Source organism: Pseudonaja textilis, chromosome 1 (genome assembly GCF_049901715.1).
Source record: "Pseudonaja textilis isolate UNSWEBS1 chromosome 1, rPseTex1.2, whole genome shotgun sequence".
Classification (NCBI taxonomy): Eukaryota; Metazoa; Chordata; class Lepidosauria; order Squamata; family Elapidae; genus Pseudonaja; species Pseudonaja textilis.
In genome coordinates this window covers 321,812,224-321,833,740 of record NC_141990.1, presented here as the reverse complement: position 1 = coordinate 321,833,740, position 21,517 = coordinate 321,812,224, and the positions used below count along the sequence as shown (strand labels likewise).

The 21,517-nt window shown below is 45.5% G+C and overlaps 1 protein-coding gene across 1 annotated transcript in view; it reads right to left on the bottom strand.

The window, feature by feature from the left end:
- The window catches only part of LOC113453481 (disintegrin and metalloproteinase domain-containing protein 10-like), a 29,695-nt gene extending 17,925 nt beyond the window's left edge, over positions 1–11,770 (bottom strand). Inside the window, exons 1-7 of the mRNA XM_087922665.1 lie at positions 11,645–11,770; positions 10,155–10,296; positions 9,934–10,052; positions 8,789–8,941; positions 5,997–6,088; positions 4,464–4,586; positions 3,149–3,241 (exon numbers count right to left, since the gene is read on the bottom strand). Coding sequence (XP_087778791.1) covers positions 3,149–3,241; positions 4,464–4,586; positions 5,997–6,088; positions 8,789–8,941; positions 9,934–10,052; positions 10,155–10,296; positions 11,645–11,711 — 789 coding nt within the window. The 5' untranslated portion in view covers positions 11,712–11,770. The remainder of the gene's footprint in view (positions 1–3,148; positions 3,242–4,463; positions 4,587–5,996; positions 6,089–8,788; positions 8,942–9,933; positions 10,053–10,154; positions 10,297–11,644) is intronic.
- Positions 11,771–21,517: the final 9,747 nt, after the last annotated feature.

Sequence of the window (21,517 nt, the reverse complement as noted above, 5' to 3'; positions counted from 1 at the left end):
GTTGTAAGAGAGAAACTTTTTGCCACGGCTGCCAGTGCTCCTAATAAAGGAATCGTTGCTTCAACTCCGGAAGGTTTGTTGTGTTTGGGAAGCTGAGTCAGCTGGGTCTTGTAAGTCAAGGCACCACAGGACCGGATTGTCAACTCGTAAAACATTCCTATGCCTTGTTTTAGTAGCTGCCATTAAAAAAAGGGGTGGGGTGGGGGAGAGGAAGTATGAAAGTGAAAGTACGTTCCAACTCTTACCTTTAAACAATTGTAACTAAACTACCAGAACTTTTGCCCATGAATATATTTAATTGGAGAACATGAAAGATGACACCCAGCCTGTGAAGGTGCTCAATTGGAGAATCTGATTGATGACACACCCAGGGGGGAAACAGGGCCACAGGGGACTGTAAATTACGTATGCCAGAGTTGGCTTCATACAGGGCAGGGTCAGTATGTCGCCTCTAATAAATCTTTTGAAGTGTTTTTGAAGTTTGGCTCGAGAATCCTGATTTAATTAGGGCGATTGCTGGAATCCTGACACAGATGATTTTACGACCATTTTACAATGGTTGTAAAGTGATTCACTGTTTGTCATTAAATGAATCGCCATGGTCATTAAGTGAAATGACTCCCGCTTATCCAATGGGCATTTTTTGCCCCCAAAACGACCCCCCCCCAAAATTGACATTGCAAATTGAAACATAGCAAAGGACAGTCACATGACCACAGGACACAGCGCCCAGGTCACATAGACTGAATGCCTAAAAGATTTAAAAAATGCTCTGAGTTTTGACCATCAGCTCTGGCCACTTTAAATTTACCAGGTTTTGGTTGGCTCCTCCAATCTGACTGCTTCACTCAGTCAGGCGAAACCCCAAAACACAAGAATTAGTTAGCTGGCATTCAAAACAGGTAGTCCTTGACTTAGCCACAGTTCATTTAATGACCAAAGTTACAACGGCACTGAAAAAAAAAGTGACTTAGGACTATTTTTCACACTTACAAAATTTTTCACACTTGCAGCGTCCCCATGGTCATGCGATCAACATTCAGAAGCTTACCAAGTGTTTTGCATTTATGACGGTTGCAGCGTCCCGGGCAGAGGTGGGTATTCAGCAGGTTCTGACCAGTTCTGGAGAACCGGTAGCGGAAATTTTGAGTAGTTCGGAGAACTGACAAATCTCACCTCTGACTGGAGATTTTTACAGTATCCTTCCCCTGCCACGCCCACCAAGCCATGCCCACAGAACCGGTAGTAAAAAAAATTGAATCCCACCACTGGTCCCGGGGTCAAATGATCCCCTTTTGCGACCTTACACAATACAGAATAACAGAGTTGGAAGGGGCCGTGGAGGTCATCTAGTCCAGGGGCCACCAACCTTTTGGACCTCAGGGACCACCAAACTCATCATTTTAAATCCCGTGGACCACTAATGAATTTTGACTGACGGTGGCTTGCTGACGTTGGTTGGTGGGAGAGAGAGACAGAGAGAGAGAGAGAGAGAGATCCGATCTAACTTCAGAGGGCTGGCAGTGATGTTTCCCCCTCCTCTCTCTCACACACACAGGTCCCTCACTCACTACACACACACACACACACACACACACACACACACACACACCCTCCAAGGCAGCCACATTCCTAACCTGCTTTTCAGCTCCATTCTCAGGGGGGAGAGAGGTCCAATGTAACCTTGGAGGGCTGTCTGTGATGTTCTCTCTCTCTCTCTCTCTCTCTCGCACACACAAACACAAACACACACACACAAACACAGGTCCCTCACACACCACATCCCGCAGCCATATTCCTAACCCTGCTTTTCAGCTCTGTTCTCAGCGTAGAGAGAAAGAGGGTATCCTGTGATCCCAAATAAGGAATGATCGACCGGTAGGAAAATCGGGGTGGGGGATTTTCCTGCAGAATTTTTGGGGGGGATTTTCCCAGACAGACAGAGACCCCGGAAAAATCCCCCCAAAAAGTCTGCAGGAAAATTCCCCACCCCGATTTTCCTACTGACCGATCGTTCTTTATTTGGGATTGCAGGATACTGTCTCCAGCTCCGTTCTCAGTGGGGGAGAGAGAGAGGGAGAGAGAGAGACTTTTGGCTTCATGCAAGGAAAGCAGCAGAAGCAGCAGAAGTCTTTCTCTCCCCCAAATTCTGCCAGAAATGAATCTTTGCCGGCACAGCCTCTTGGAGCAGGAGGCCTTGCAGGGTCCCAAAGACTCATTTCTGGCAGAGTTTAGGGGAGAGAAAGACTTTTGCTGCTTTCCTTGCATGCAGCCAAAAGCAGAAGAAGAAAGAAGCGGAAAGAAGCAGCCCAGTGGCCAGGCCAGGCGTGTGGGGTCTGTGGGGCAAGTCCCCCCCCTTCCGCCCTTCCCCCCCTCCCCTCACTACCTCGTGAGTTTGCAATGCAAGCAACGCAAGCCTTGTGTTCCCATGGGCCATGTGGGTGGCGCAACCTTGTGATCCCACACAGCCTGGATTAATTGCTTTGGGGATGACATTTCTCTGCGGACCACCCAAATTTTCTCACGGAGCCACCAGTGGCCTGCGGCCCACCAATTGGCAACCACTGTTCTAGTCCAACCCCACACCCACCCACCCAAGCCGGAGACCCTACACCATTTCAGACAAAGACCTTCTGATAAGTGTAGTCAATGGGGAAGCCAGATTCACTTAACAACTGTGTTACTAATTGAACAACTTCAGTGATTCACTCCGCAAATGTGGCGAGAAAAATGGATGCCCCCAAAATGAGTGGCGTCATAAAATGGGGGCAAAAACTGACTTAACAGATTTCTCACTTCGCAACATACATTTTGGGCTGAATGATTGAAGATGACCTGCATTTGCTATCAGGGTTTTTTTTTCTTTCTGGGAAACCGGAAGTAAATGCCAGTTTACTTTCCGAATAAAATCTCGATCGTGTGACTGCAGGAAGTTGCAAACAGCTGTAAATTTGGGCTGGTTGTCTAGTGTCCAAAATATGATCACATGATCTCGGGTGGGTTGAATTCAGGGCATAAATACATTTTTTTTAGGTTTGTCATAATTTTGAACGCTGCCTGCATCATCCCCTTTTAAGATTTAATTACTTTTTCTGGAAAACCTAATGACAAATTCCCCATAATTCTGTCCAAAAGGAGTGGAACCTACTTTGATCGTCTTAACTTTGAATTCGATGGTCCCGATCCGGCCAAATTCAGCAGCTTCATAAATCATGTTCACAGCTTTTACATAGCTGGCAATCTATGAAAAAAGGAATTATCCAGAGAGGTCTCTTGGCTGGGTTCACACAACGCTTATATTCCTAGGGTCCTATAAGACATCAGATTCTGTTACTATAGCTCAGTGTTTCTCAACCATGGCCACTTTAAGAGGTGTGGACTTCAATCCCAGAATTCCTCAGTCAGCCCTTCACAGATTTATGATGTGTGAACTTCAACTCCCAGAATTCCTCAGTCAGCCCTTCACAGATTTATGATGTGTGAACTTCAACTCCCAGAATTCCTCTGTCAGCCCTTGACAGATTTATGAAGCGTCAACTTCAATTCCCAGAATTCTTCAACCCTTGGCAACTTTATGAGGCAAAGATTTCAACTCCCAGAATTCCTCAGTCAACCCTTGATAGTTTTATGATATGTGGACTTCAACTCCCAGAATTCCTCAACCCTTGGCAACTTTATGAGGCATGGACTTCAACTGCCAGAATTCCTCAAACAACCCTTGGCAGTTTTATGATGTGTGGACTTCAACTCCCAGAATTCCTCTGTCAGCCCTTGGCAGATTTATGAAGCGTCGACTTCAATTCCCAGAATTCCTCAACCCTTGGAAACTTTATGAGGCAAAGATTTCAACTCCCAGAATTCCTCAGTCAACCCTTGATAGTTTTATGATGTGTGGACTTCAACTCCCAGAATTCCTCAACCCTTGGCAACTTTATGAGGCAAAGATTTCAACTCCCAGAATTCCTCAGTCAACCCTTGATAGTTTTATGATGTGTGGACTTCAACTCCCAGAATTCCTCAACCCTTGGCAACTTTATGAGGCATGGACTTCAACTCCCAGAATTCTTCAGTCAGCCCTTGACAGATTCATGAAGCTTTGACTTCAACTCCCAGAATTCCTCAGCAAGCCATGTCGGCTGGCGAATTCTGGAAGTTGAAGTCCACCCATCTGGAAATGGCCAAGTTTGAGAAGTGCCACTAACTACCCAATCCCATTTAGCCCAGCTTAGCGTCATGTATGGATGCAACTACAGAATTAGCCTCTCCTTCTTCAGAAACAGAGATAGAGATGACAGGAAAGGGGCAAGCGTGCCCAGGAAAAGGGTGACCTTTGAAAACTCACCCTCCCACTGTTCACCAAAGGCGGGCCTAGTCAAAGAAGTATACCTGTTCTAGCTCCACCTCCTTTTATCTTGACCCTCCCCTTCATCCTTTTTTTTTTTAAAAAAAGAAGATTTGCACACCTGGGCGATCACAGCTTCCACGGAGCCAAACCGTTGATAGAACAGGTGATCGGCTTGAAAATGAAGCAGGCAGGAAGTCTTTGAATAATTCAAGCTCCTCCTGGGGCGATGGGTGTAGTTTGACTGTGGAGAGAGAGACTGTGAAGTAGGTGGGGGTGAGAGATGGAACAACTTATACTGGCAGTCCTTGACTTACAACAGTGACCATTCAAAGTTACGACGTCACTGAAAAAAAGAGACATCTGACCATTTTCCATACTTATGACCGTTTTGCAGCCTCCCCACAACAGTCACGTGCTCAAAATTCAGACTCTGGGCAACTGACTCACCTTTATGACGGTCGCAAAGTCCTGAGGTCATGGGATCCCCTTTTGTGACCTTCGGACAAGCGAAGTCAATGATGGAGCCCAATTCCCTTAAAAACCGTGTGGCTAATTGACCAACTACAATGATTCCCTTAACCTCTGTGGCGAGAAAAGATGTAAAATGGGGCCAAACTCACCAGCGGTAGGGTTCAAAAAGTTTTATTACCGGTTCTATGGGCGTGGCTAGGTGGGCATGGTCATGTGACTGGGGGGCTGTGGCTTTTTTCCTTTTTTTTGCAGCACCCCTCCTCCATTTTGGGGGCCTTCTGGGCCTCAATACTAGACAAAGCAGTAAGACAGTGAGGGGAATCGGGCATAGCTGATCATAGAAACAGCTGATCGTCGGAAGGGGGAGAAAAAAAAGAAATACCTTAAGGAGTGACTGGGCGAGGAAGAACACAGTCAGCGATGTCGGGTGATAAGGACTGACTGGGCAGGGAGGAGAGGGGGGGGCGGAGAGGGGGAGGGCAGGCAGGGGACGATTTCCTGGTTCTCCGAACTGTGCAGAATCGTAACAACCGGTTCTATAGAACCGGTCTGAACCGGTAGAATTCCACCCCTGACCGTACGCCACCAGACTTGAAATTTTAGGCTTCGATAACTATACCGCCTTTGGTCTGACCTAAGCGTGGTACGTAAAATTATATATTGCAATGTCCTACCTGTCAATGAATACTTCAGCTTCAACCACAACAACACAAGAGCACACAATAGATACAAACTCAAGGTTAACCGCATCAAACTTGATTGTAGGAAATATGACTTCAGCAACAGAGTGATCATTGTCTGGAATACTCTACCTGACTCTGTGGTTTCTTCCCCAAACCCCAAACACTTTAACCTCAGACTGTCTACTGTTGACCTCACCCCTTTCCTAAGAGGTTTGTAAGGGGCACGCATAAGCGCACCAATGTGCCTACCATCCCTGTCCTACTGTTCCCTTTTATTCATATCCATTTCACGCATTCATAATGATGTTTATACTTATATTTGTTATCTAATACATACTTGACAAACAAACAAAATCTTAAAAAGTCACTTTTTTCAGTGATGTTGAATCTTCAGTCACTAAATGTTGTTGAGTCGAGCACTCCCTGTATTTGGTTAGCAATTTAGTGGCGTGGAAAACGGATTGGTTTTATCACAATGAATGCTTCTTTTTTTTTACCTTTGCTGTCAGCTGCCGCTGGAAATCTTGCAGTTGTTGGTGCAGTTTCAGAGCCAGAGATGCTGACTTGGAGTCGTGCAGAAGTTCATAATCTACAAGACACACAATCACGATGTTCTGTCCTCGCTGCGCGCATTTATCCTGTGTGCAGCTTGACATGGAAGCTAAAATAAAGCAGATCCGGGTGTTTTGTTCAAGGAAGAGGACGGGTTGAGCTGCATGTCAAGCCGGACACAGGATAACGTGTAGGGAGGAGACAGAACGCGTGGAAAACAGCCGTGCTGGGTACGCGGGATGTGGATTTTTGTCCTCGGATAAACCTGCATCACGGATTAAGGTGGGTGGCCTCGGAGTGCGAAGCCAGCAAGATTTATATTTCGAGAAAAAAAAGACAATCTTCCTAAAGGCACAGGAGCCAGAGGGGTTAGCTCAGATCAGTGGAGATTGAAAACAAACAAGGATCGTTCCAAAGTGAAGAGAAAGGAAGATGAAAAAAAAGACTGAGAATTAATTAAACTCGTCGAACTGGCAAGAATTTCCTTTGTCTTGGGATGGAAATATCTGGTCTGAAAATGAAAGTGTTGATAGAAAGGGAATATCAATACAGTTCCATTCTCCACCTGTCTTTTTGCTTTCCTTCCTTTCTTCCTTCACTCCTTCCTCACTCCCTTCTTTTTCACTCCTTTCTTCCCTCCCTCCCCTTCCTTCTTTCTTTTGTTCCTTCCCTCCCTCTCTCCCTTCCTTCCTTCCCTTCCTCACTCATTCCTTCCCTCCCCCTTTTCCCCTCCCTCCACTTCCTTCCTTCCCTCCCACTCTTCTTCCTTCGTTCCTCACTCGCTCACTCCTTCCCTTCCCTTCCCTTCCCTTCTTTCTTCCTTCTCTCCACTTCCTCCCTCCCTCACTTCCTTCCTTAATCCCTTCCCCTTCTTCCCTCCTTCCCTCCTCTTTTTTCCTTCCTGTTCTGATTTTTCATTCCTCCCTCCCTCCCTCCCCCTTCCTTCCTTCCTTGCTCCCTCCCTCCCTCCCAAATGATAATTTAATGGCCACTTTCAGAGGCGTTGAACATGGGAGACCCTATTTGGCCCAAAGACTTCCAGCTTCTCTTTCTCTCTTCTATTTGAAAGGAAATTTCCACTCGACTGGCCTGCTGAAGAAAATTGGTGATGGGAAGAGAATGGAGACTCAGCCAGAGGTGTTTATTCAGCCAGTTCTGACCAGTTCTGGAGAACCGGTAGCAGAAATTTTGAGTAGTTTGGAGAACCGGCAAATCCCACCTCTGACTGGCCCCACCAACCCCATCTATTCTCTGCCTACCGAGTCCCAGCTGATCGGCTGGGTCTTCTTTGGACAAGATAGATGGATAATCAATGGATCATGAACAAGATAGATAGATAGGTAGGTAGGTAGGTAGGTAGGTAGGTAGGTAGATAGATAGGTAGGTAGGTAGGTAGGTAGGTAGATAGATAGATAGATAGATAGATAGATAGATAGATAGATAGATAGATAGATAGATAATGGACAAGATAGATAAGATAGATAGAAGATTAATAGATAATGGACAAGATAGATAGATAAATGATGGATGGATGATGATAGAAGATAGATAGATAGATAGATAGATAGATAGATAGATAGATAGATAGATAGATAATGGACAGAAAGATAGATAGATAGATAGATAGATAGATAGATAGATAGATAGATAGATAGATAGATGATCAATAGATAATGGACAAGATAGATAGATAGATAGATAGATAGATAGATAGATAGATAGATAGATAGATAATGGACAAGATAGATAAATGATAGATAGATGATGATAGAAGATAGATAGATAGATAGATAGATAGATAGATAGATAGATAATGGATAATGAACAAGATAGATAGATAGATAGATAGATAGATAGATAGATAGATAGATAGATAGATAATGGACAAGATAGATAGATAAGATAGATAGATAGATAGATGATTAATAGATAATGGACAAGATAGATTGATAAATGATGGATGGATGATGATAGAAGATAGATAGATAGATAGATAGATAGATAGATGATCAATAGATAATGGACAAGATAGATAGATAGATAGATAGATAGATAGATGATCAATAGATAATGGACAAGATAGATAGATGGATGGATAGATAGATAGATAGTTAGATAGTTAGATGATTAATAGATAATGGACAAGATAGATAGATAAATGATGGATGGATGATGATAGAAGATAGATAGATAGATAGATAGATAGATAGATAGATAGATAGATAGATAGATAGATAGATAGATAATAATGGAGATAGATAGATAGATAGATAGATAGATAGATAGATAGATAAATAGATGATCAATAGATAATGGACAAGTTAGATAGATAAATGATGGATAGATGATGATAGAAGATAGATAGATAGATAGATAGATAGATAGATAGATAGATAGATAGATAGATAGATAGATATAGAGGTGATATTCAACAGCTTCTCAACAGTTCTGAAGAACCGGTAGCCTAAATTTTGAGTAGTTCAGAAAACCAGCAAATGCCATCTCTGACTGGCCCCTCCCCCACTGCCTCCCAAGTCCTAGCTGATCGGCTGGGCCTTCTTTGGTTGCCCTGCACAGGAGAACGGAGCTGGAAAGCAGGTTAGTGGAGTGGGGAGGGAATGGGGATTTTGCAGTAACCTTTCACTGCCTCGCCCACCAAGCCATACCCACAGAACCAGTAGCAAAAATAATGAACCCCACCACTGGGCTCAATCCTTGGGGTGTTCGACGTTCTCACCTAAATCTCTCTGGTGATAGATGAAGGAAAAGGCCCGGGGAGGCTCTTTGACCACAGCAGCAGATTCAATGTAATAGGTGCCATTTTGCGTCTGGATGAATCCCTCAAAGGCGCCGTGGACGATGGACCCGTGGCAGGAAGAAGCTGCATCTCCTGTCGAAAAGTCACTTTAGTCATATCAGAAAAAAGCTACAAGTAGAAGCAGGTGGGTGATCACGCCGACAAAGCCACGAAGCGGTGCAGTTTTACGACGTATCTGCGTAAGTAAACAAGGCTGCGCCGACTCCACCCCTCTCAGCAGGGCAAATGCCCCAACTCCATCAATTGGGTTCAAATCGGAACAGAAAGTCCACGGTGGGGCCAGAATGACAACAGGAACCATAACATGCTTGCAAGGATCTTTTCAATATTTCTTTAAGAACCAAGAGCTTTTTTTAAAAAAAAGATTGGATGAAGACGGGAAGGGAAGGAAATAAATAGAGGAGGAAGGAAAGGGTAGGGAGGGGTAAGAACGGAAGGGAAGAGGAAAGGAAAAGATGAGAAAAAAAGAAGGGGAAGGGGAGTGGAAGGAAGGTAAGGGTAGGAAAGGAAAAAGGGGAAGGGAAGAAGGGAAGGGAAGGAGGGAAGGGAAGAAAAGAAGGGAAGAAAAGAAGGGAAGGGATGGAAACAAAGGAAAGGAAAGAAGGAAAGGGAAGAAGGAAGGAAGGGAAGAAAAGAAGGGAAGAGAAGAGAGGGAAGGGAAGAACAGAAGGGAAGGGAAGGAAAGAAGGGAGGGGAAGGGAAGGGAGGGAGGGAAGGGAAGAACAGAAGGGAAGGGAAGGGAAGGAAAGAAGGGAAGGGAAGAAAAGAAGGGAAGAAAAGAAGGGAAGGGATGGAAGCAAAGGAAAGGAAAGAAGGAAAGGGAAGAAGGGGAGGGAAGGGAAGGGAAGAAAAGAAGGGAAGGGAAGAGAGGGAAGGGAGGGGAAGGGAAGGGAGGGGAAGGAAGGAAGGGAAGGAAAGGAAAGGAAAAAAGGGAAGGGAAGGGAAAGAAGCAAATAGATGAAGAGGGGAGAGTATTGGATATAAAAATTCTGTGAATAAATGAATAATAGGGAGAGAAGAAGCGGGGGTGGGGTGGGGGAAACCTCTTCCCAAGCACACTTCACCTTGTAGGGTGCCCGAATAAACGAAGGAGACATCCGCCGGTTCGGAGGTATCGTTCATCACAATCTCAGGATCCTTAGCAAAAGCGCTTGTGTCCTTCCAGAGATGCAGCCTAAAGATCCTGAAATGGGGTTTCCATTGCAACCCGCCATTAAACCGCTGTTTTTATCTCTCATCATCAATATGACTAACCCCAATTGACCTCGTAAGGCTGCCGCCGAACCTTTGAAACGCGTGGAATTCCAACCAGAAGGATCTCCGTTCTCCTCGCCTCACTTCCCGATGCATCTTCTCCAAAGCCGCTCGGTCGTAAGAAATCTGCTCGTGAGATCTGACAAATGCTCGCATGGGGCTGGCTTCATTTGCTTTGGCAGGAAGAGAAGCAGAAAGTTGGAAGGGACCTTCCTTCCTTCCCGTTCTTTGCCTTCCTTATTTCCTCCCTCCCTCCCTTTTTCCTTCCTTCCCATTCTTTTCCTTCCTTTTTTCCTCCCTGTGTCCTTCCCTTCCTTTCTTCCTTTCTTTTCATCCCTTCCCACTCTTTTCCTTCCTTATTTCCTTATTTCCTCCCTCCCTCCCTTTTCCTTCCTTCCCGTTCTTTTCCTTCCTTATTTCCTTATTTCTTCCCTCCCTCCCTCCCTTTTCCTTCCTTCCCGTTCTTTTCCTTCCTTTTTTCCTCCCTGCGTCCTTCCCTTCCTTCCTTCCTTCCTTCCTTCCTTCCTTCCTTCCTTTCTTTTCAGTCCTTCCCATTCTTTTCCTTCCTTATTTCCTTATTTTCTCCCTCCCTCCCTTTCTTTTTCTTCCTTCCTGTTCTTTTCCTTCCTTTTTTCCTCCCTTACTCCCTCCCTCCTTTCCTTCCTTCCTTTTCCTTCCTTCCCATTCTTTTCTTTTCCTCCCGCCCTCCCTTCCTTTTCCTTCCTTCCTGTTCTTTTCCTTCCTTATTACCTCCCTCCCTCCCTTTTCCTTCCTTCCTGTTCTTTTCCTTCCTTTTTTCCTCCCTGCATCCTTCCCTTCCCTTTCCTTCCTTCCTTCCTTCCTTCCTTCCTTCCTTCCTTCCTTCCTTCTTTCCTTCCTTCCTTTCTTTTCCTTCCTTCCCTCCCTTTTCCTTCCTCCCTCCCTCCCTTTCCCATGTTCCATCCTTTCCTTTTTTCCTCCCTTTTTCTCTTCCTCCTTCCCTCCCTTTCTCCCTTCCACCAATTAATAGAGTCAACCACTCCGCATACTTCCTATAGAGCCCGTTCACCCATTTCATAGATAGCCCCTTTGGTCCAGTGAATAAGGAGCCAGGCTAGAATGTGGGAGTTCTAGTCCCACCTCAGCCACGAAAACCAGATGGATGACCTGGGTTAGATTTATAAGAATGAATCATACACTCAGCAATGCAGGAAGAACGAAAAACAAAAATATCTGAATGAGAATAACTACCCTGGAAGGTAGACGGTTTTGAAATTCCTTATCTTGACCTGAAAAATCCTGCAACACAGCTCCGTTTTTACAGCCCCTGACCTTCCAAGATCTTCTAAACTTTAAAAGAAATCCTTAAGAAACAAAATTGTTTGGTCCACAAGAACGCTGGGAAATTTCTACAAGGTTTCAGGCAGCTCCTAACACGAATCAACCCGTGGCTTGGTCTCCAAACACGGAGAGCACATTTTGCAGAGATGCGAGGAAAATGTCTCCTTGCCGAAAATAACTCAATAAATGAAAACTCCTTACCTGTGCAGGTCGTTTGGGAAAGAAGCAAGTTCCAGAAAGGTAAATTTAAGTACCAGAAAGAAATCATGGACTCCGAAGTTCTTTTTTCCTTCCTGCAAGGAAGATTTGAGCTTCGTTGCTTAAGGCAAAATAAACCAAAACGCAGGCAGGATCTTGCACAGGCTTGTTTTAATCCCGAATCCGTTGGAAGCCGAATGGGCCAAGCTGCAGACAATCCCTGCCCATCTAGGAGATTATATTGCTATCCCTCTCTCCAAAATGTATTTTTCACAAGACGTGAACGATTTGTTTCGGGATGCAGACAGAGGAAGACTCGAGGAGATTTTAAAACATTCCCTGGGCTGATAAAGCTACCCTATAAATCGAGAGTGCCCAATGTTGGCAACTTTTAAGGCCGTGTGTGTGTGTGTGTGTGTGTGTGTGTGTGTGTGTCTATGTGTGTCTGTGTGTGTGTGTGTGTGTGTGGCCTCAGGGGAGAAGGAAGGCCGGGGCCGCAACCCATTTCCAGGCTATTGGGGCCTTTTTCAGGGATTTTTCAGGGATGATTTCAGGCCGCTTGACCCCTCACATCCCGGACACAAACTGTTCAACTCCCACCCTCAAAACTACACTATGGAGCCCCGCACAGCAGAACAACTAGACACAAGGAGAGTTTTTTTCCCCAAATCCCTCACTCTGCTAAAACAAATAATTCCCTCAACACTGTCCAACTATTTGCAAAGTCTGCAGCACTACTATCACTGTTAATCTTCTCATCACTCCTTATTGCCCATCCCTTCCCACCTGTGACTGTATGACTTTGTCGCTTGCATCCTCAAGGTTTATACTGACTAGTAGTTTCCTAGTAGGATTTGATTGCTTATTGTGTCCTATGACTATCATTAAGTGTTGTACCTTATGATTCTTGACTCTTGGAGAATGTATCTTTTCTTTTTATGTACACTGAGAGCATTTGCACCGAAGACAAATTCCTTGTGTGTCCAATCACACTTGGCCAATAAAGAATTCTATTCTATTCTATTCTATTCTATTCTATTCTATTCTATTCTATTCTATTCTATTCTATTCTATTCTATTCTATTCTATTCTATTCTCTGTTCTATTTTATTCTATTCTATCTCTATCTCTATTCTATTCTATTTTATTCTCTTTTCTCCATTCTATTCTATTCCCTATTCTATCTCTATTCTATTCTATTCTATTCTATTCTATTCTATTCTATTCTATTCTATTCTATTCTATTCTCTATTCTGTTCTATTCTATCTCTATTCTATTTTATTCTCTATTCTATTCTATTCTATTCTATTCTATTCTATTCTATTCTATTCTATTCTATTCTCTGTTCTATTTTATTCTATTCTATCTCTATTCTATTCTATTTTATTCTCTTTTCTCCATTCTATTCTATTCCCTATTCTATTCTATCTCTATCTCTAATTCTATTCTATTCTATTCTATTCTATTCTATTCTATTCTATACTCTATTCTGTTCTATTCTATCTCTATTCTATTCTATTTTATTCTCTATTCTATTCTATTCTATTCTATTCTATTCTATTCTATTCTATCTCTCTTCTCTTCTACCCTACCTACCCTACCCTACCCTACCCTACCCTACCCTATTCTATTCTATTCTATTCTATTCTATTCTATTCTATTCTATTCTATTCTATTCTATTCTATTCTAAGATGATCGGAGCTTTTTTTTTTTTTAACAACCGGTTCGGCCCAGAGGGATAACCATGGGGTGGGGAGTGGGGAAGGTGTCTAACCTTAACAAGAGAAGAGAGGCAGTGGGAGGAAGAGCCGCCTCCTTCCAGAAGACCCCAACTGTTCCCCCTCTTGGAAAAGGGGTACAAATTTCAGGAACGCAGATTCTGGGGGAACATTGCCCAAACCCCCACGGAGTAGAAGCAACTCTCTAGAGCAAGGGGGGTCTCCAAATTCAGCAATTTTAAGACTTGTGGACTTCAACTCCCAGAACTCCTCAGGTAGCCTGCTTGGCTGGGGAATTCTGGGAGTTGACGTCCACAAGTCTTAAAAGTTTGAGAGTTTGGGGAAATCCGCGATAGAGGAACGAAGGACCAAGAGAGGTCCTTTTCTTTCTTTAATAAGTTTTTTTTTTTTTTTAACTTGAACAGATCATCTTGTCCGGGTACAAACATCTCTGCGCTCTTACAATGACAAACTTCACAATATTCATTACCTCGATCATCAATACTCGGATCTTACAATAGCCTTTGCTGCCCTCTGCTGGGCGGTTGTGGAACTCATTTCTCCGACGCCTTTCCTATTTCTCTTCTTCCGAAGGCAAAGCGACGTCCGTGGGACTCATTCAAGAGGAATCTCCTTCAAATAAGGAAGTGAACGGGTTTCTTTATTTGTTTTCCTGGCCTTTTTTCTGTTTCCTTTTCTGAACTTCCCGAAGAGAAAACTAAGGCTTTCCTTACCATTCCCAGGCTGAGCTTTGAACCCGGGACTGGACAGGCAAGAGAGGTAAATCCAGCCTTTGGAGGAAGTAGGTTGTAGCTGCTCCCTCTTGCAAGGCTCAGAGGGTAAGGCAGGTAAGAGGTTTCCAAGAGTCTCCTGCAGAGGTGGGATTCAAATTTTTCTACTACTGGTTCTGTGGGTGTGGCTTGGTGGGCGTGGCAGGAGGAGGATACTGCAAAACTCCCACCCCACTAACCTGCTTTCCAGCTCCGTTCTCCTGTTCAGGGCAACCAAAGGAGACCCAGCTGATCAGCTGGGACTCGATGGGAGGCAGAGAAGAGATGGGGGCGGGGTTGGCAGGGCTGGTAGGATTGGCCGGTTCTCCGAACGACTCCAAATTTCCACTCCTGGTTCTCCAAGAACGGGTCAGAACCGGCTGAATGACCCCCTCTGGTCTCATGCTTTTAACCCAGAAGAGCTGATGAGATGCCATCTCGTGGCTGGAAAGGTGCGTTGTCTCAATGGGTTTTCTGTGGACTTTGTTCCCAAGACCGCTTGACCTCCAAGGTCGCCTCCTACTCTGTCCTTCTGTGATTCTGTCAGGGTCTCTTCCTTGAGCTGAGGATTTGGTCTAGAAGACCTCCGAGATCCCTTCCAACTCTGTGTTTCTATGATTGGTCTCCTGCTGGAGTGCGGGGTTGGACTAGATGACCCCGAGGTCCCTTCCAGTTCTGTTACTCTGAATCAGAACGGGTGTGTGTGTTCCTGCCTGGCGATTCCAAAGACGAACCCCTCTTCCTTTCTTTTCCTTCCTTCCCATTCTTTTCCTTCCTTATTTCCTTATTTTCTCCCTCCCTCCCTTTCTTTTCCTTCCTTCCTCTTCTTTTCCTTCCTTTTTTCCTCCCTTACTCCCTCCCCCTTTCCTTCCTTCCTTTTCCTTCCTTTCCATTCTTTTCTCTTCCTCCCGCCCTCCCTTCCTGTTCTTTTCCTTATTTCCTTATTTTCTCCTTTCCTTCCTTCCTTTTCCTTCCTTCCTGTTCTTTTCCTTCCTTTTTTCCTCCCTTACTCCCTCCCTCCTTTCCTTCCTTCCTTTTCCTTCCTTCCCATTCTTTTCTCTTCCTCCCGCCCTCCCTTCCTGTTCTTTTCCTTCCTTATTTCCTTATTTTCTCCTTTCCTTCCTTCCTTTTCCTTCCTTCCTGTTCTTTTCCTTCCTTTTTTCCTCCCTTACTCCCTCCCTCCTTTCCTTCCTTCCTTTTCCTTCCTTCCCATTCTTTTCTTTTCCTCCTGCCCTCCCTTCCTTTTCCTTCCCTCCTGTTCTTTTCCTTCCTTATTTCCTTATTTCCTCCCTCCCTTTCTTTTCCTTCCTTCCTCCCTCCCTTTCCCATGTTCCATCCTTTCCTTCTTTCCTCCCTTTTTCTCTTCCTCCTTCCCTCCCTTTCTCCCTTCCACCAATTAATAGAGTCAACCACTCCGCATACTTCCTATAGAGCCCGTTCACCCATTTCATAGATAGCCCCTTTGGTCCAGTGAATAAGGAGCCAGGCTAGAATGTGGGAGTTCTAGTCCCACCTCAGCCACGAAAACCAGATGGATGACCTGGGTTAGATTTATAAGAATGAATCATACACTCGGCAATGCAGGAAGAACGAAAAACAAAAATATCTGAATGAGAATAACTACCCTGGAAGGTAGACGGTTTTGAAATTCCTTATCTTGACCTGAAAAATCCTGCAACACAGCTCCGTTTTTACAGCCCCTGACCTTCCAAGATCTTCTAAACTTTAAAAGAAATCCTTAAGAAACAAAATTGTTTGGTCCACAAGAACGCTGGGAAATTTCTACAAGGTTTCAGGCAGCTCCTAACACGAATCAACCCGTGGCTTGGTCTCCAAACACGGAGAGCACAGTTTGCAGAGATGCGAGGAAAATTTCTCCTTGCCGAAAATAACTCAATAAATGAAAACTCCTTACCTGTGCAGGTCGTTTGGGAAAGAAGCACATTCCAGAAAGGTAAATTTAAGTACCAGAAAGAAATCATGGACTCCAAAGTTCTTTTTTTCCTTCCTGCAAGGAAGATTTGAGCTCTCAGCATTATCTTATTTGGAATTGTCCCAATGTTGCTTTTTGGTGATTGTCGTGAGACGGGCTGAAGAAATAAACTCCAATTACTACATCTTTGAATTGTGAGTAGGACTGTGATTTGTCACTATAAACTCTTCAACTACCGAGTGAAGCTGACAAAGTGCTTTACAACCTCATCACTCACCCTTGAGTCACAATCACTTGACCCAGGGGTGCCGCAAGAGCTGTTAGGGCAGAATTCCCCAAACTTTTCAGGTTGGCAGCCTGGAGTGGGGGGGGGGTAGGGGGGAAAGAGGGGATGATTTTGTGGGAGGGGGACAAACACAGGCGCTCGCGTGCAGGCGTGCGAGTGCCCACGACATTCATGAGGGGAGCAGTGGTGGGATTCAAAAATTTTTACTACCAGTTCTGTGGGTGTAGCTTGGTGGGTGTGGCAGGGGAAGGATACTGTAAAATCTCCAGTCAGAGGTGGGATTTTCCGGTTCTCTGAACTCCTCCAAATTTCCGCTACCGGTTCTCCAGAACCGGTCAGAGCCTGCTGAATAACCACCTCTGAACTGGGGTCGCGAGCCCCCGTGACGAGACTCGCACAATGAAACCCCGAGCACCCACAATGACACCCGCATGAGTGGGGCTGTGAGCACTGCGAGGCTCATGAGAGCAGGATTGCGAGGGTCCATAGTGACGCTCCCGCGAGAGGGGCTGTGAGCACCCACAAGGCTCATGTGAGTGGGATCGCGAGGGTCCATGGTGATGTTTGCACTCTTCTGCAATGATACTTGTGTGAGTGGGATTGCGAGTGTCTCATGTGAGTGAGATCGCGAGGGTCCATGGTGACATTTGCACTCTTCTGCAATGATGCTCGTGTGAGTGGGATTGCGAGTGTCTATCGCCGTGACAGTGAACCTATGGCGCACGTGCCTGGGTACGCCAGCTGTTGCCCGTTGCTCTTCCGGATTCTGTCATACGCGTGCCAGCCAGCTCGTCTTTGTGCACGCGGGAGTGCCGGAAACCAGAAGAGCACCTCCTCGACACGGATGCATGCACCGCGAAGCTGAGCTTCTGGTTTCTGGCGTGCATTCAAAACCAGAAGACCAGGTGGCTGGCGCGCATGCACATGCTGGAAACTAGAAGTTCAGCTGCGCTTCCAGTTTTCGGCGCTGCCACATGCACGTGCCAGGGAGCTGTTCTTCTGATTTCCGATGCTCTCTCGCTCACGTGTGCGCGCTCCTGTTTCGGCACTCAGTCTATAGCGATGCTCACAGGAGTGGGGTTGCGAGCGCCCATGAGGTTGGCACGAGTAGGATCGCAAGTGTCCGCAATGACGCTCTGTCGACCCTGAAGGTGCCGTGTTTCGTTTGTAGCCTTTGTCTATTCTTTTCTTAGCTCTCTTTAGGTTTTCCAAAGTTTCAAACTTTTCCTTTTGATGGGGTGTAATTCTGGAATCTAGCCAGAGTCAGAATTACACCAAGTCCTTGCCAATTTGATACGTCCCAAATAAACAGACTTTAAGGAAAGATAGGATGCCTTGGGTTTTATTTCAGGGGACATGTTACCCTGTTTCTCCAACAATACGGCCTCCCCCAATAGGAAGTCCCAGCATGTTTTATAGGCATGAAATGAAATTAAGCCCCTCCCCCCAAATTAAGGCCTATATTAAAACATGAGAAATGGGGGGGAATGGTGGGGGGGCTTGCTGTTAGGAAGTACTTTTGTTGCACACCCGGATATGGTGCTGCCTGCGTTGACCCCGATACGAAGTGCCCCACCGACGCCGAGGTCAACATCCAAGCCATTGCCACGTGCCCGAAGATGCAAGGGGGGGAAATTAAGTCACCCCCGAAAAGACGACCTAGCCATTTTTTCGGTGCTCAAAAAAAAAAAAAAAAAGAGAAACACGGTATATGAGAAACACGGTACTTGGAAGCTTGACACGCTTGGCACACACGAGAGGGGCTGCAAGTACCCACAACAAGGCTTCTGTGACTGGGGTTGCAAGTGTCTATCTATAGTGACGCTCGCACGAGAGGGATCAGAAATGTCCATGGTGATGCTCGCGTTGTGCACACATGCAGACGTGGGGTGCGTTGGCTGGCCCCTTACGCTGCCGGGGTGGAGATTAGGCCATGGTCTGATAATGGGCTGCCACCCAGTTTGGGGATTCCTGCATCAGAGGACAGGTTTGAAGTCCCCTGCCTTCAGTCCTGTCATTAACGATACTGATCATAACCCAAGGACGAAAAGTGGTTTAAGGTAAAGGTCCCCCTTGCACATACGCGTTAGTCCTTTCCGGCTCTAGCGGGCGGTGCTCATCTCCGTTACAAAGCCGAAGAGCCAGCGCTGCCCGAAGGCGTCTCCGTGGTCATGTGGCCGGCATGACTAACCGTGCACGAAACACCGTGACCTTCCCGCCAAAGGGATCCCTATTTTTCTACTGGCATTTTTACGTGTTTTCCAGCTGCTCGGTTGGCAGAAGATGGGACAAGGAACGGGCGTTATGTGGCGCTAGGGATTTGAACTGCTGAACTGCCGACCTTTCTGGTGGACAAGCTGAGTGTCTTAGCCAACTGAGCCACTGCGTCCCTTCTCCTATGGTAGGTTATGGCTAAGGAGCCTTCATCCTTTCAGAAAGCAAGAGGAGGTAGAGGATGATGGTTATAAGGGAGGGTGGAGGGAACTGGTAGCAGAACGGCAGGAAATAATTCCAGTTAGTGCAGGGTTTTCTCGTGTCCCTGTTGTCCAGCATCCGGCAGGCAGAGCCTTAAAATCAAATATTTTCCAACTTTTGGAGTGCTGACTTTGATCGGTTTTTATTACGACCTTGTAAGTCGTCTGCTTCCTCATTTCAAATTATATTTATCTATTTCCTGATTCCAGCAAGCGGATTCGGTTCAGCTCCTTCAAATCTATAGATCACTGTCAAATCTCATATATGCTTCTATGGGGAAACTGAGAAGCATATTGTGGATGATAACGTTATTGCTAGTGCAATCTTGAAAATATATATATATATAAAAGCGAAATAACACTCTTGCGTCATCACAAAATCTCCAGAACCGTAAAGCCATAAAGCACGTATGTGCTTAGGTGCTCACTAAGGATTTTTTGAAATAACCATCAGAGCATTAGTATTTTGTATATTATTATTATTATTAACACGCTCTGATGCTAAGGAGTTCTACTCCCCCTCCCCATGTGAAAAGAAATCTCTTCCAAATGCAAAACACAAGCAGAGGAGTTTCAGTTTCACAGCACCAAGCAGCTTTAGTACAGAACAGTTGAGCTAAGCCACGCCCAGGCTCCTTGCTGTCTCCTTCTTGCTCACACAGCAAATACTGGTTCAGTTTCCAAACAGCCTTCAACTCTCTCACACACTAACGCTAGCCAGATGAATACCAATGGATGCTGGTAGGCAGAGGCAGAATTTTTTACCCTTATTTTCCTCCCCCAAAACCTAAGCTCGATCACATAGTTTCGTAGTGAAAGAGAAGTATTGAACTAGTAAAAGATGTTTCGGAAAAATATTGTAAAACCACATTCCTGATGTTGGAAAACTAATACGAATAAAATTAAAACTAATACATGTAGACCCCAAGTATATTTTCTTGCAGTCATTTGACAAGAAATTTAAAAACAGCAGGTCCTTCATCCCCACCTCCTCCAATCCAAACCTCTTTGCATAGGTAGTCCTCGACTTACAACCACCACTGAGCTCCAAATCTCCATTGCTAAGTGGATTTTTGCCCCATTTTACGACCTTTCCTGTCAGAACTAAGTGAATCATTGCATTTTGTGACTTTCTTGCCGGAGTTAAATGAATCACTGCAGTTGCTAAGGGAGTTGCACGCTTATTAGGTGAATCCGGTTTTCCAATGGACTTTGCTTGTCAGAAGGTTGTAAAAAGCTATGCCATGACCCCGAGATGCTGCAACCGTCATAAATAGGGGTCAGTGGCCAAGCATCTTAAATTTTGAACATAGTCATAAGTGTGAGAAACGGACATAAGTCCCTTTTTTCAGTGCCGTTGTAAGTTTGATCACTAAACAAATTGTTCTGCTGATACTCAGGAGGGCGTTGTGGGAGGCAGCCAGTCTTGGGGTAAGAGAGGAACTGGGGCCCCTTGGGCCACACCGCGCCTTATGAACACAGGCTCAGGTAGTCCTCGGTTTATGACACCAATCAGCAGCAGAATTTTTGTTGCCAGACAAGGCAGTTAAGTGGCGAGTCACGTCCAATTTTACCACCTTTTTTGGTCATGGCTGTTGAGTGGATTTCCTGCAGTGGTTAAGCGAATCACGCCGTCGTTAAGGAAACCCAGCATAGGCCTCTCAACAGAGGGATCACCACCTGAAGGGAAATATCCATGAAGATTCTCAGTCATCCAGGTCACGGTTGTCCCAAAGTTGCTTTTTTCAACAGGCAACTGGACTTTCTCAATTTTTTTCTTTGAAGACGTTTTGCTTCTCGTCCAAGAAGCTTCTTCAGCTCTGACTAGACGGAGGGGAACGGAAGGATTTGTGTTCCTTGCAGGCAGCTGGTTATTTGCGTTCTTTTGAGTGAGTCATTGAGACCACTTGGAAGATTATCTGTGTCCTCAGATCATGTGTTGTTTCAGGTTTTTGTTTAAAGAAGTTTCGCTTCTCATCCAAGAAGCTTCTTCAACTCTGACTGGATGGTGGGGAATGGAAGGATTTATACTCCTTGTAGGCAGCTGGTCATTTGATTCCTTTTAGATAAGGGGTTGTCAACCTTTTGGACCTCAGAGACCACCAAACTCACAGGCCAGAGACCCTGGGAAAATTCCCCACCCCGTTTTCCTACCGATCAATTGTTCTTTATTTGGGATCGCAGAATATCATCTCCAGCTCTGTTCTCAGGGGGAGAGACAGAGAGAGACTGACTTCTGGCTTCATGCAAGGAAAGCAGCAGAAGTCTTTCTTTCTCTCCCCCCAAACTCTGCCAAAAATGAGTTTTTATGAGACTTGTTGCACCGGCGCAGCCTCTTGGACCGGGACGCCTTGCAGGGTCCCAAAGACTCATTTCTGGTGGAGTTTGTGGGAGAGAAAGACAGACTTTGGCTGCTTTCCTTGCGTGCAGCCAAAAGCAGAAGCGGAAAGCTGCAGCCCAGTGCCAGGTGAGGCGCGTGGGGCAAGTTTCCCCCCTCTGACCTTTCCCCGCTCCCCTCATTACCTTGTGGTGTTCACAATGCAAGTGACACAAGCCTTGTGTTCCCACGGGCCATGTGGGTGGCACAGCCTTGTATTCTCTGTGGACCAGTGGTCCCCGGCCTAGTGGTTGGCGCTCACTGTTTAAGTCATTGAGGTGACCTAGTGGCTTATCGGTGTCCTCAGTGGTACAAA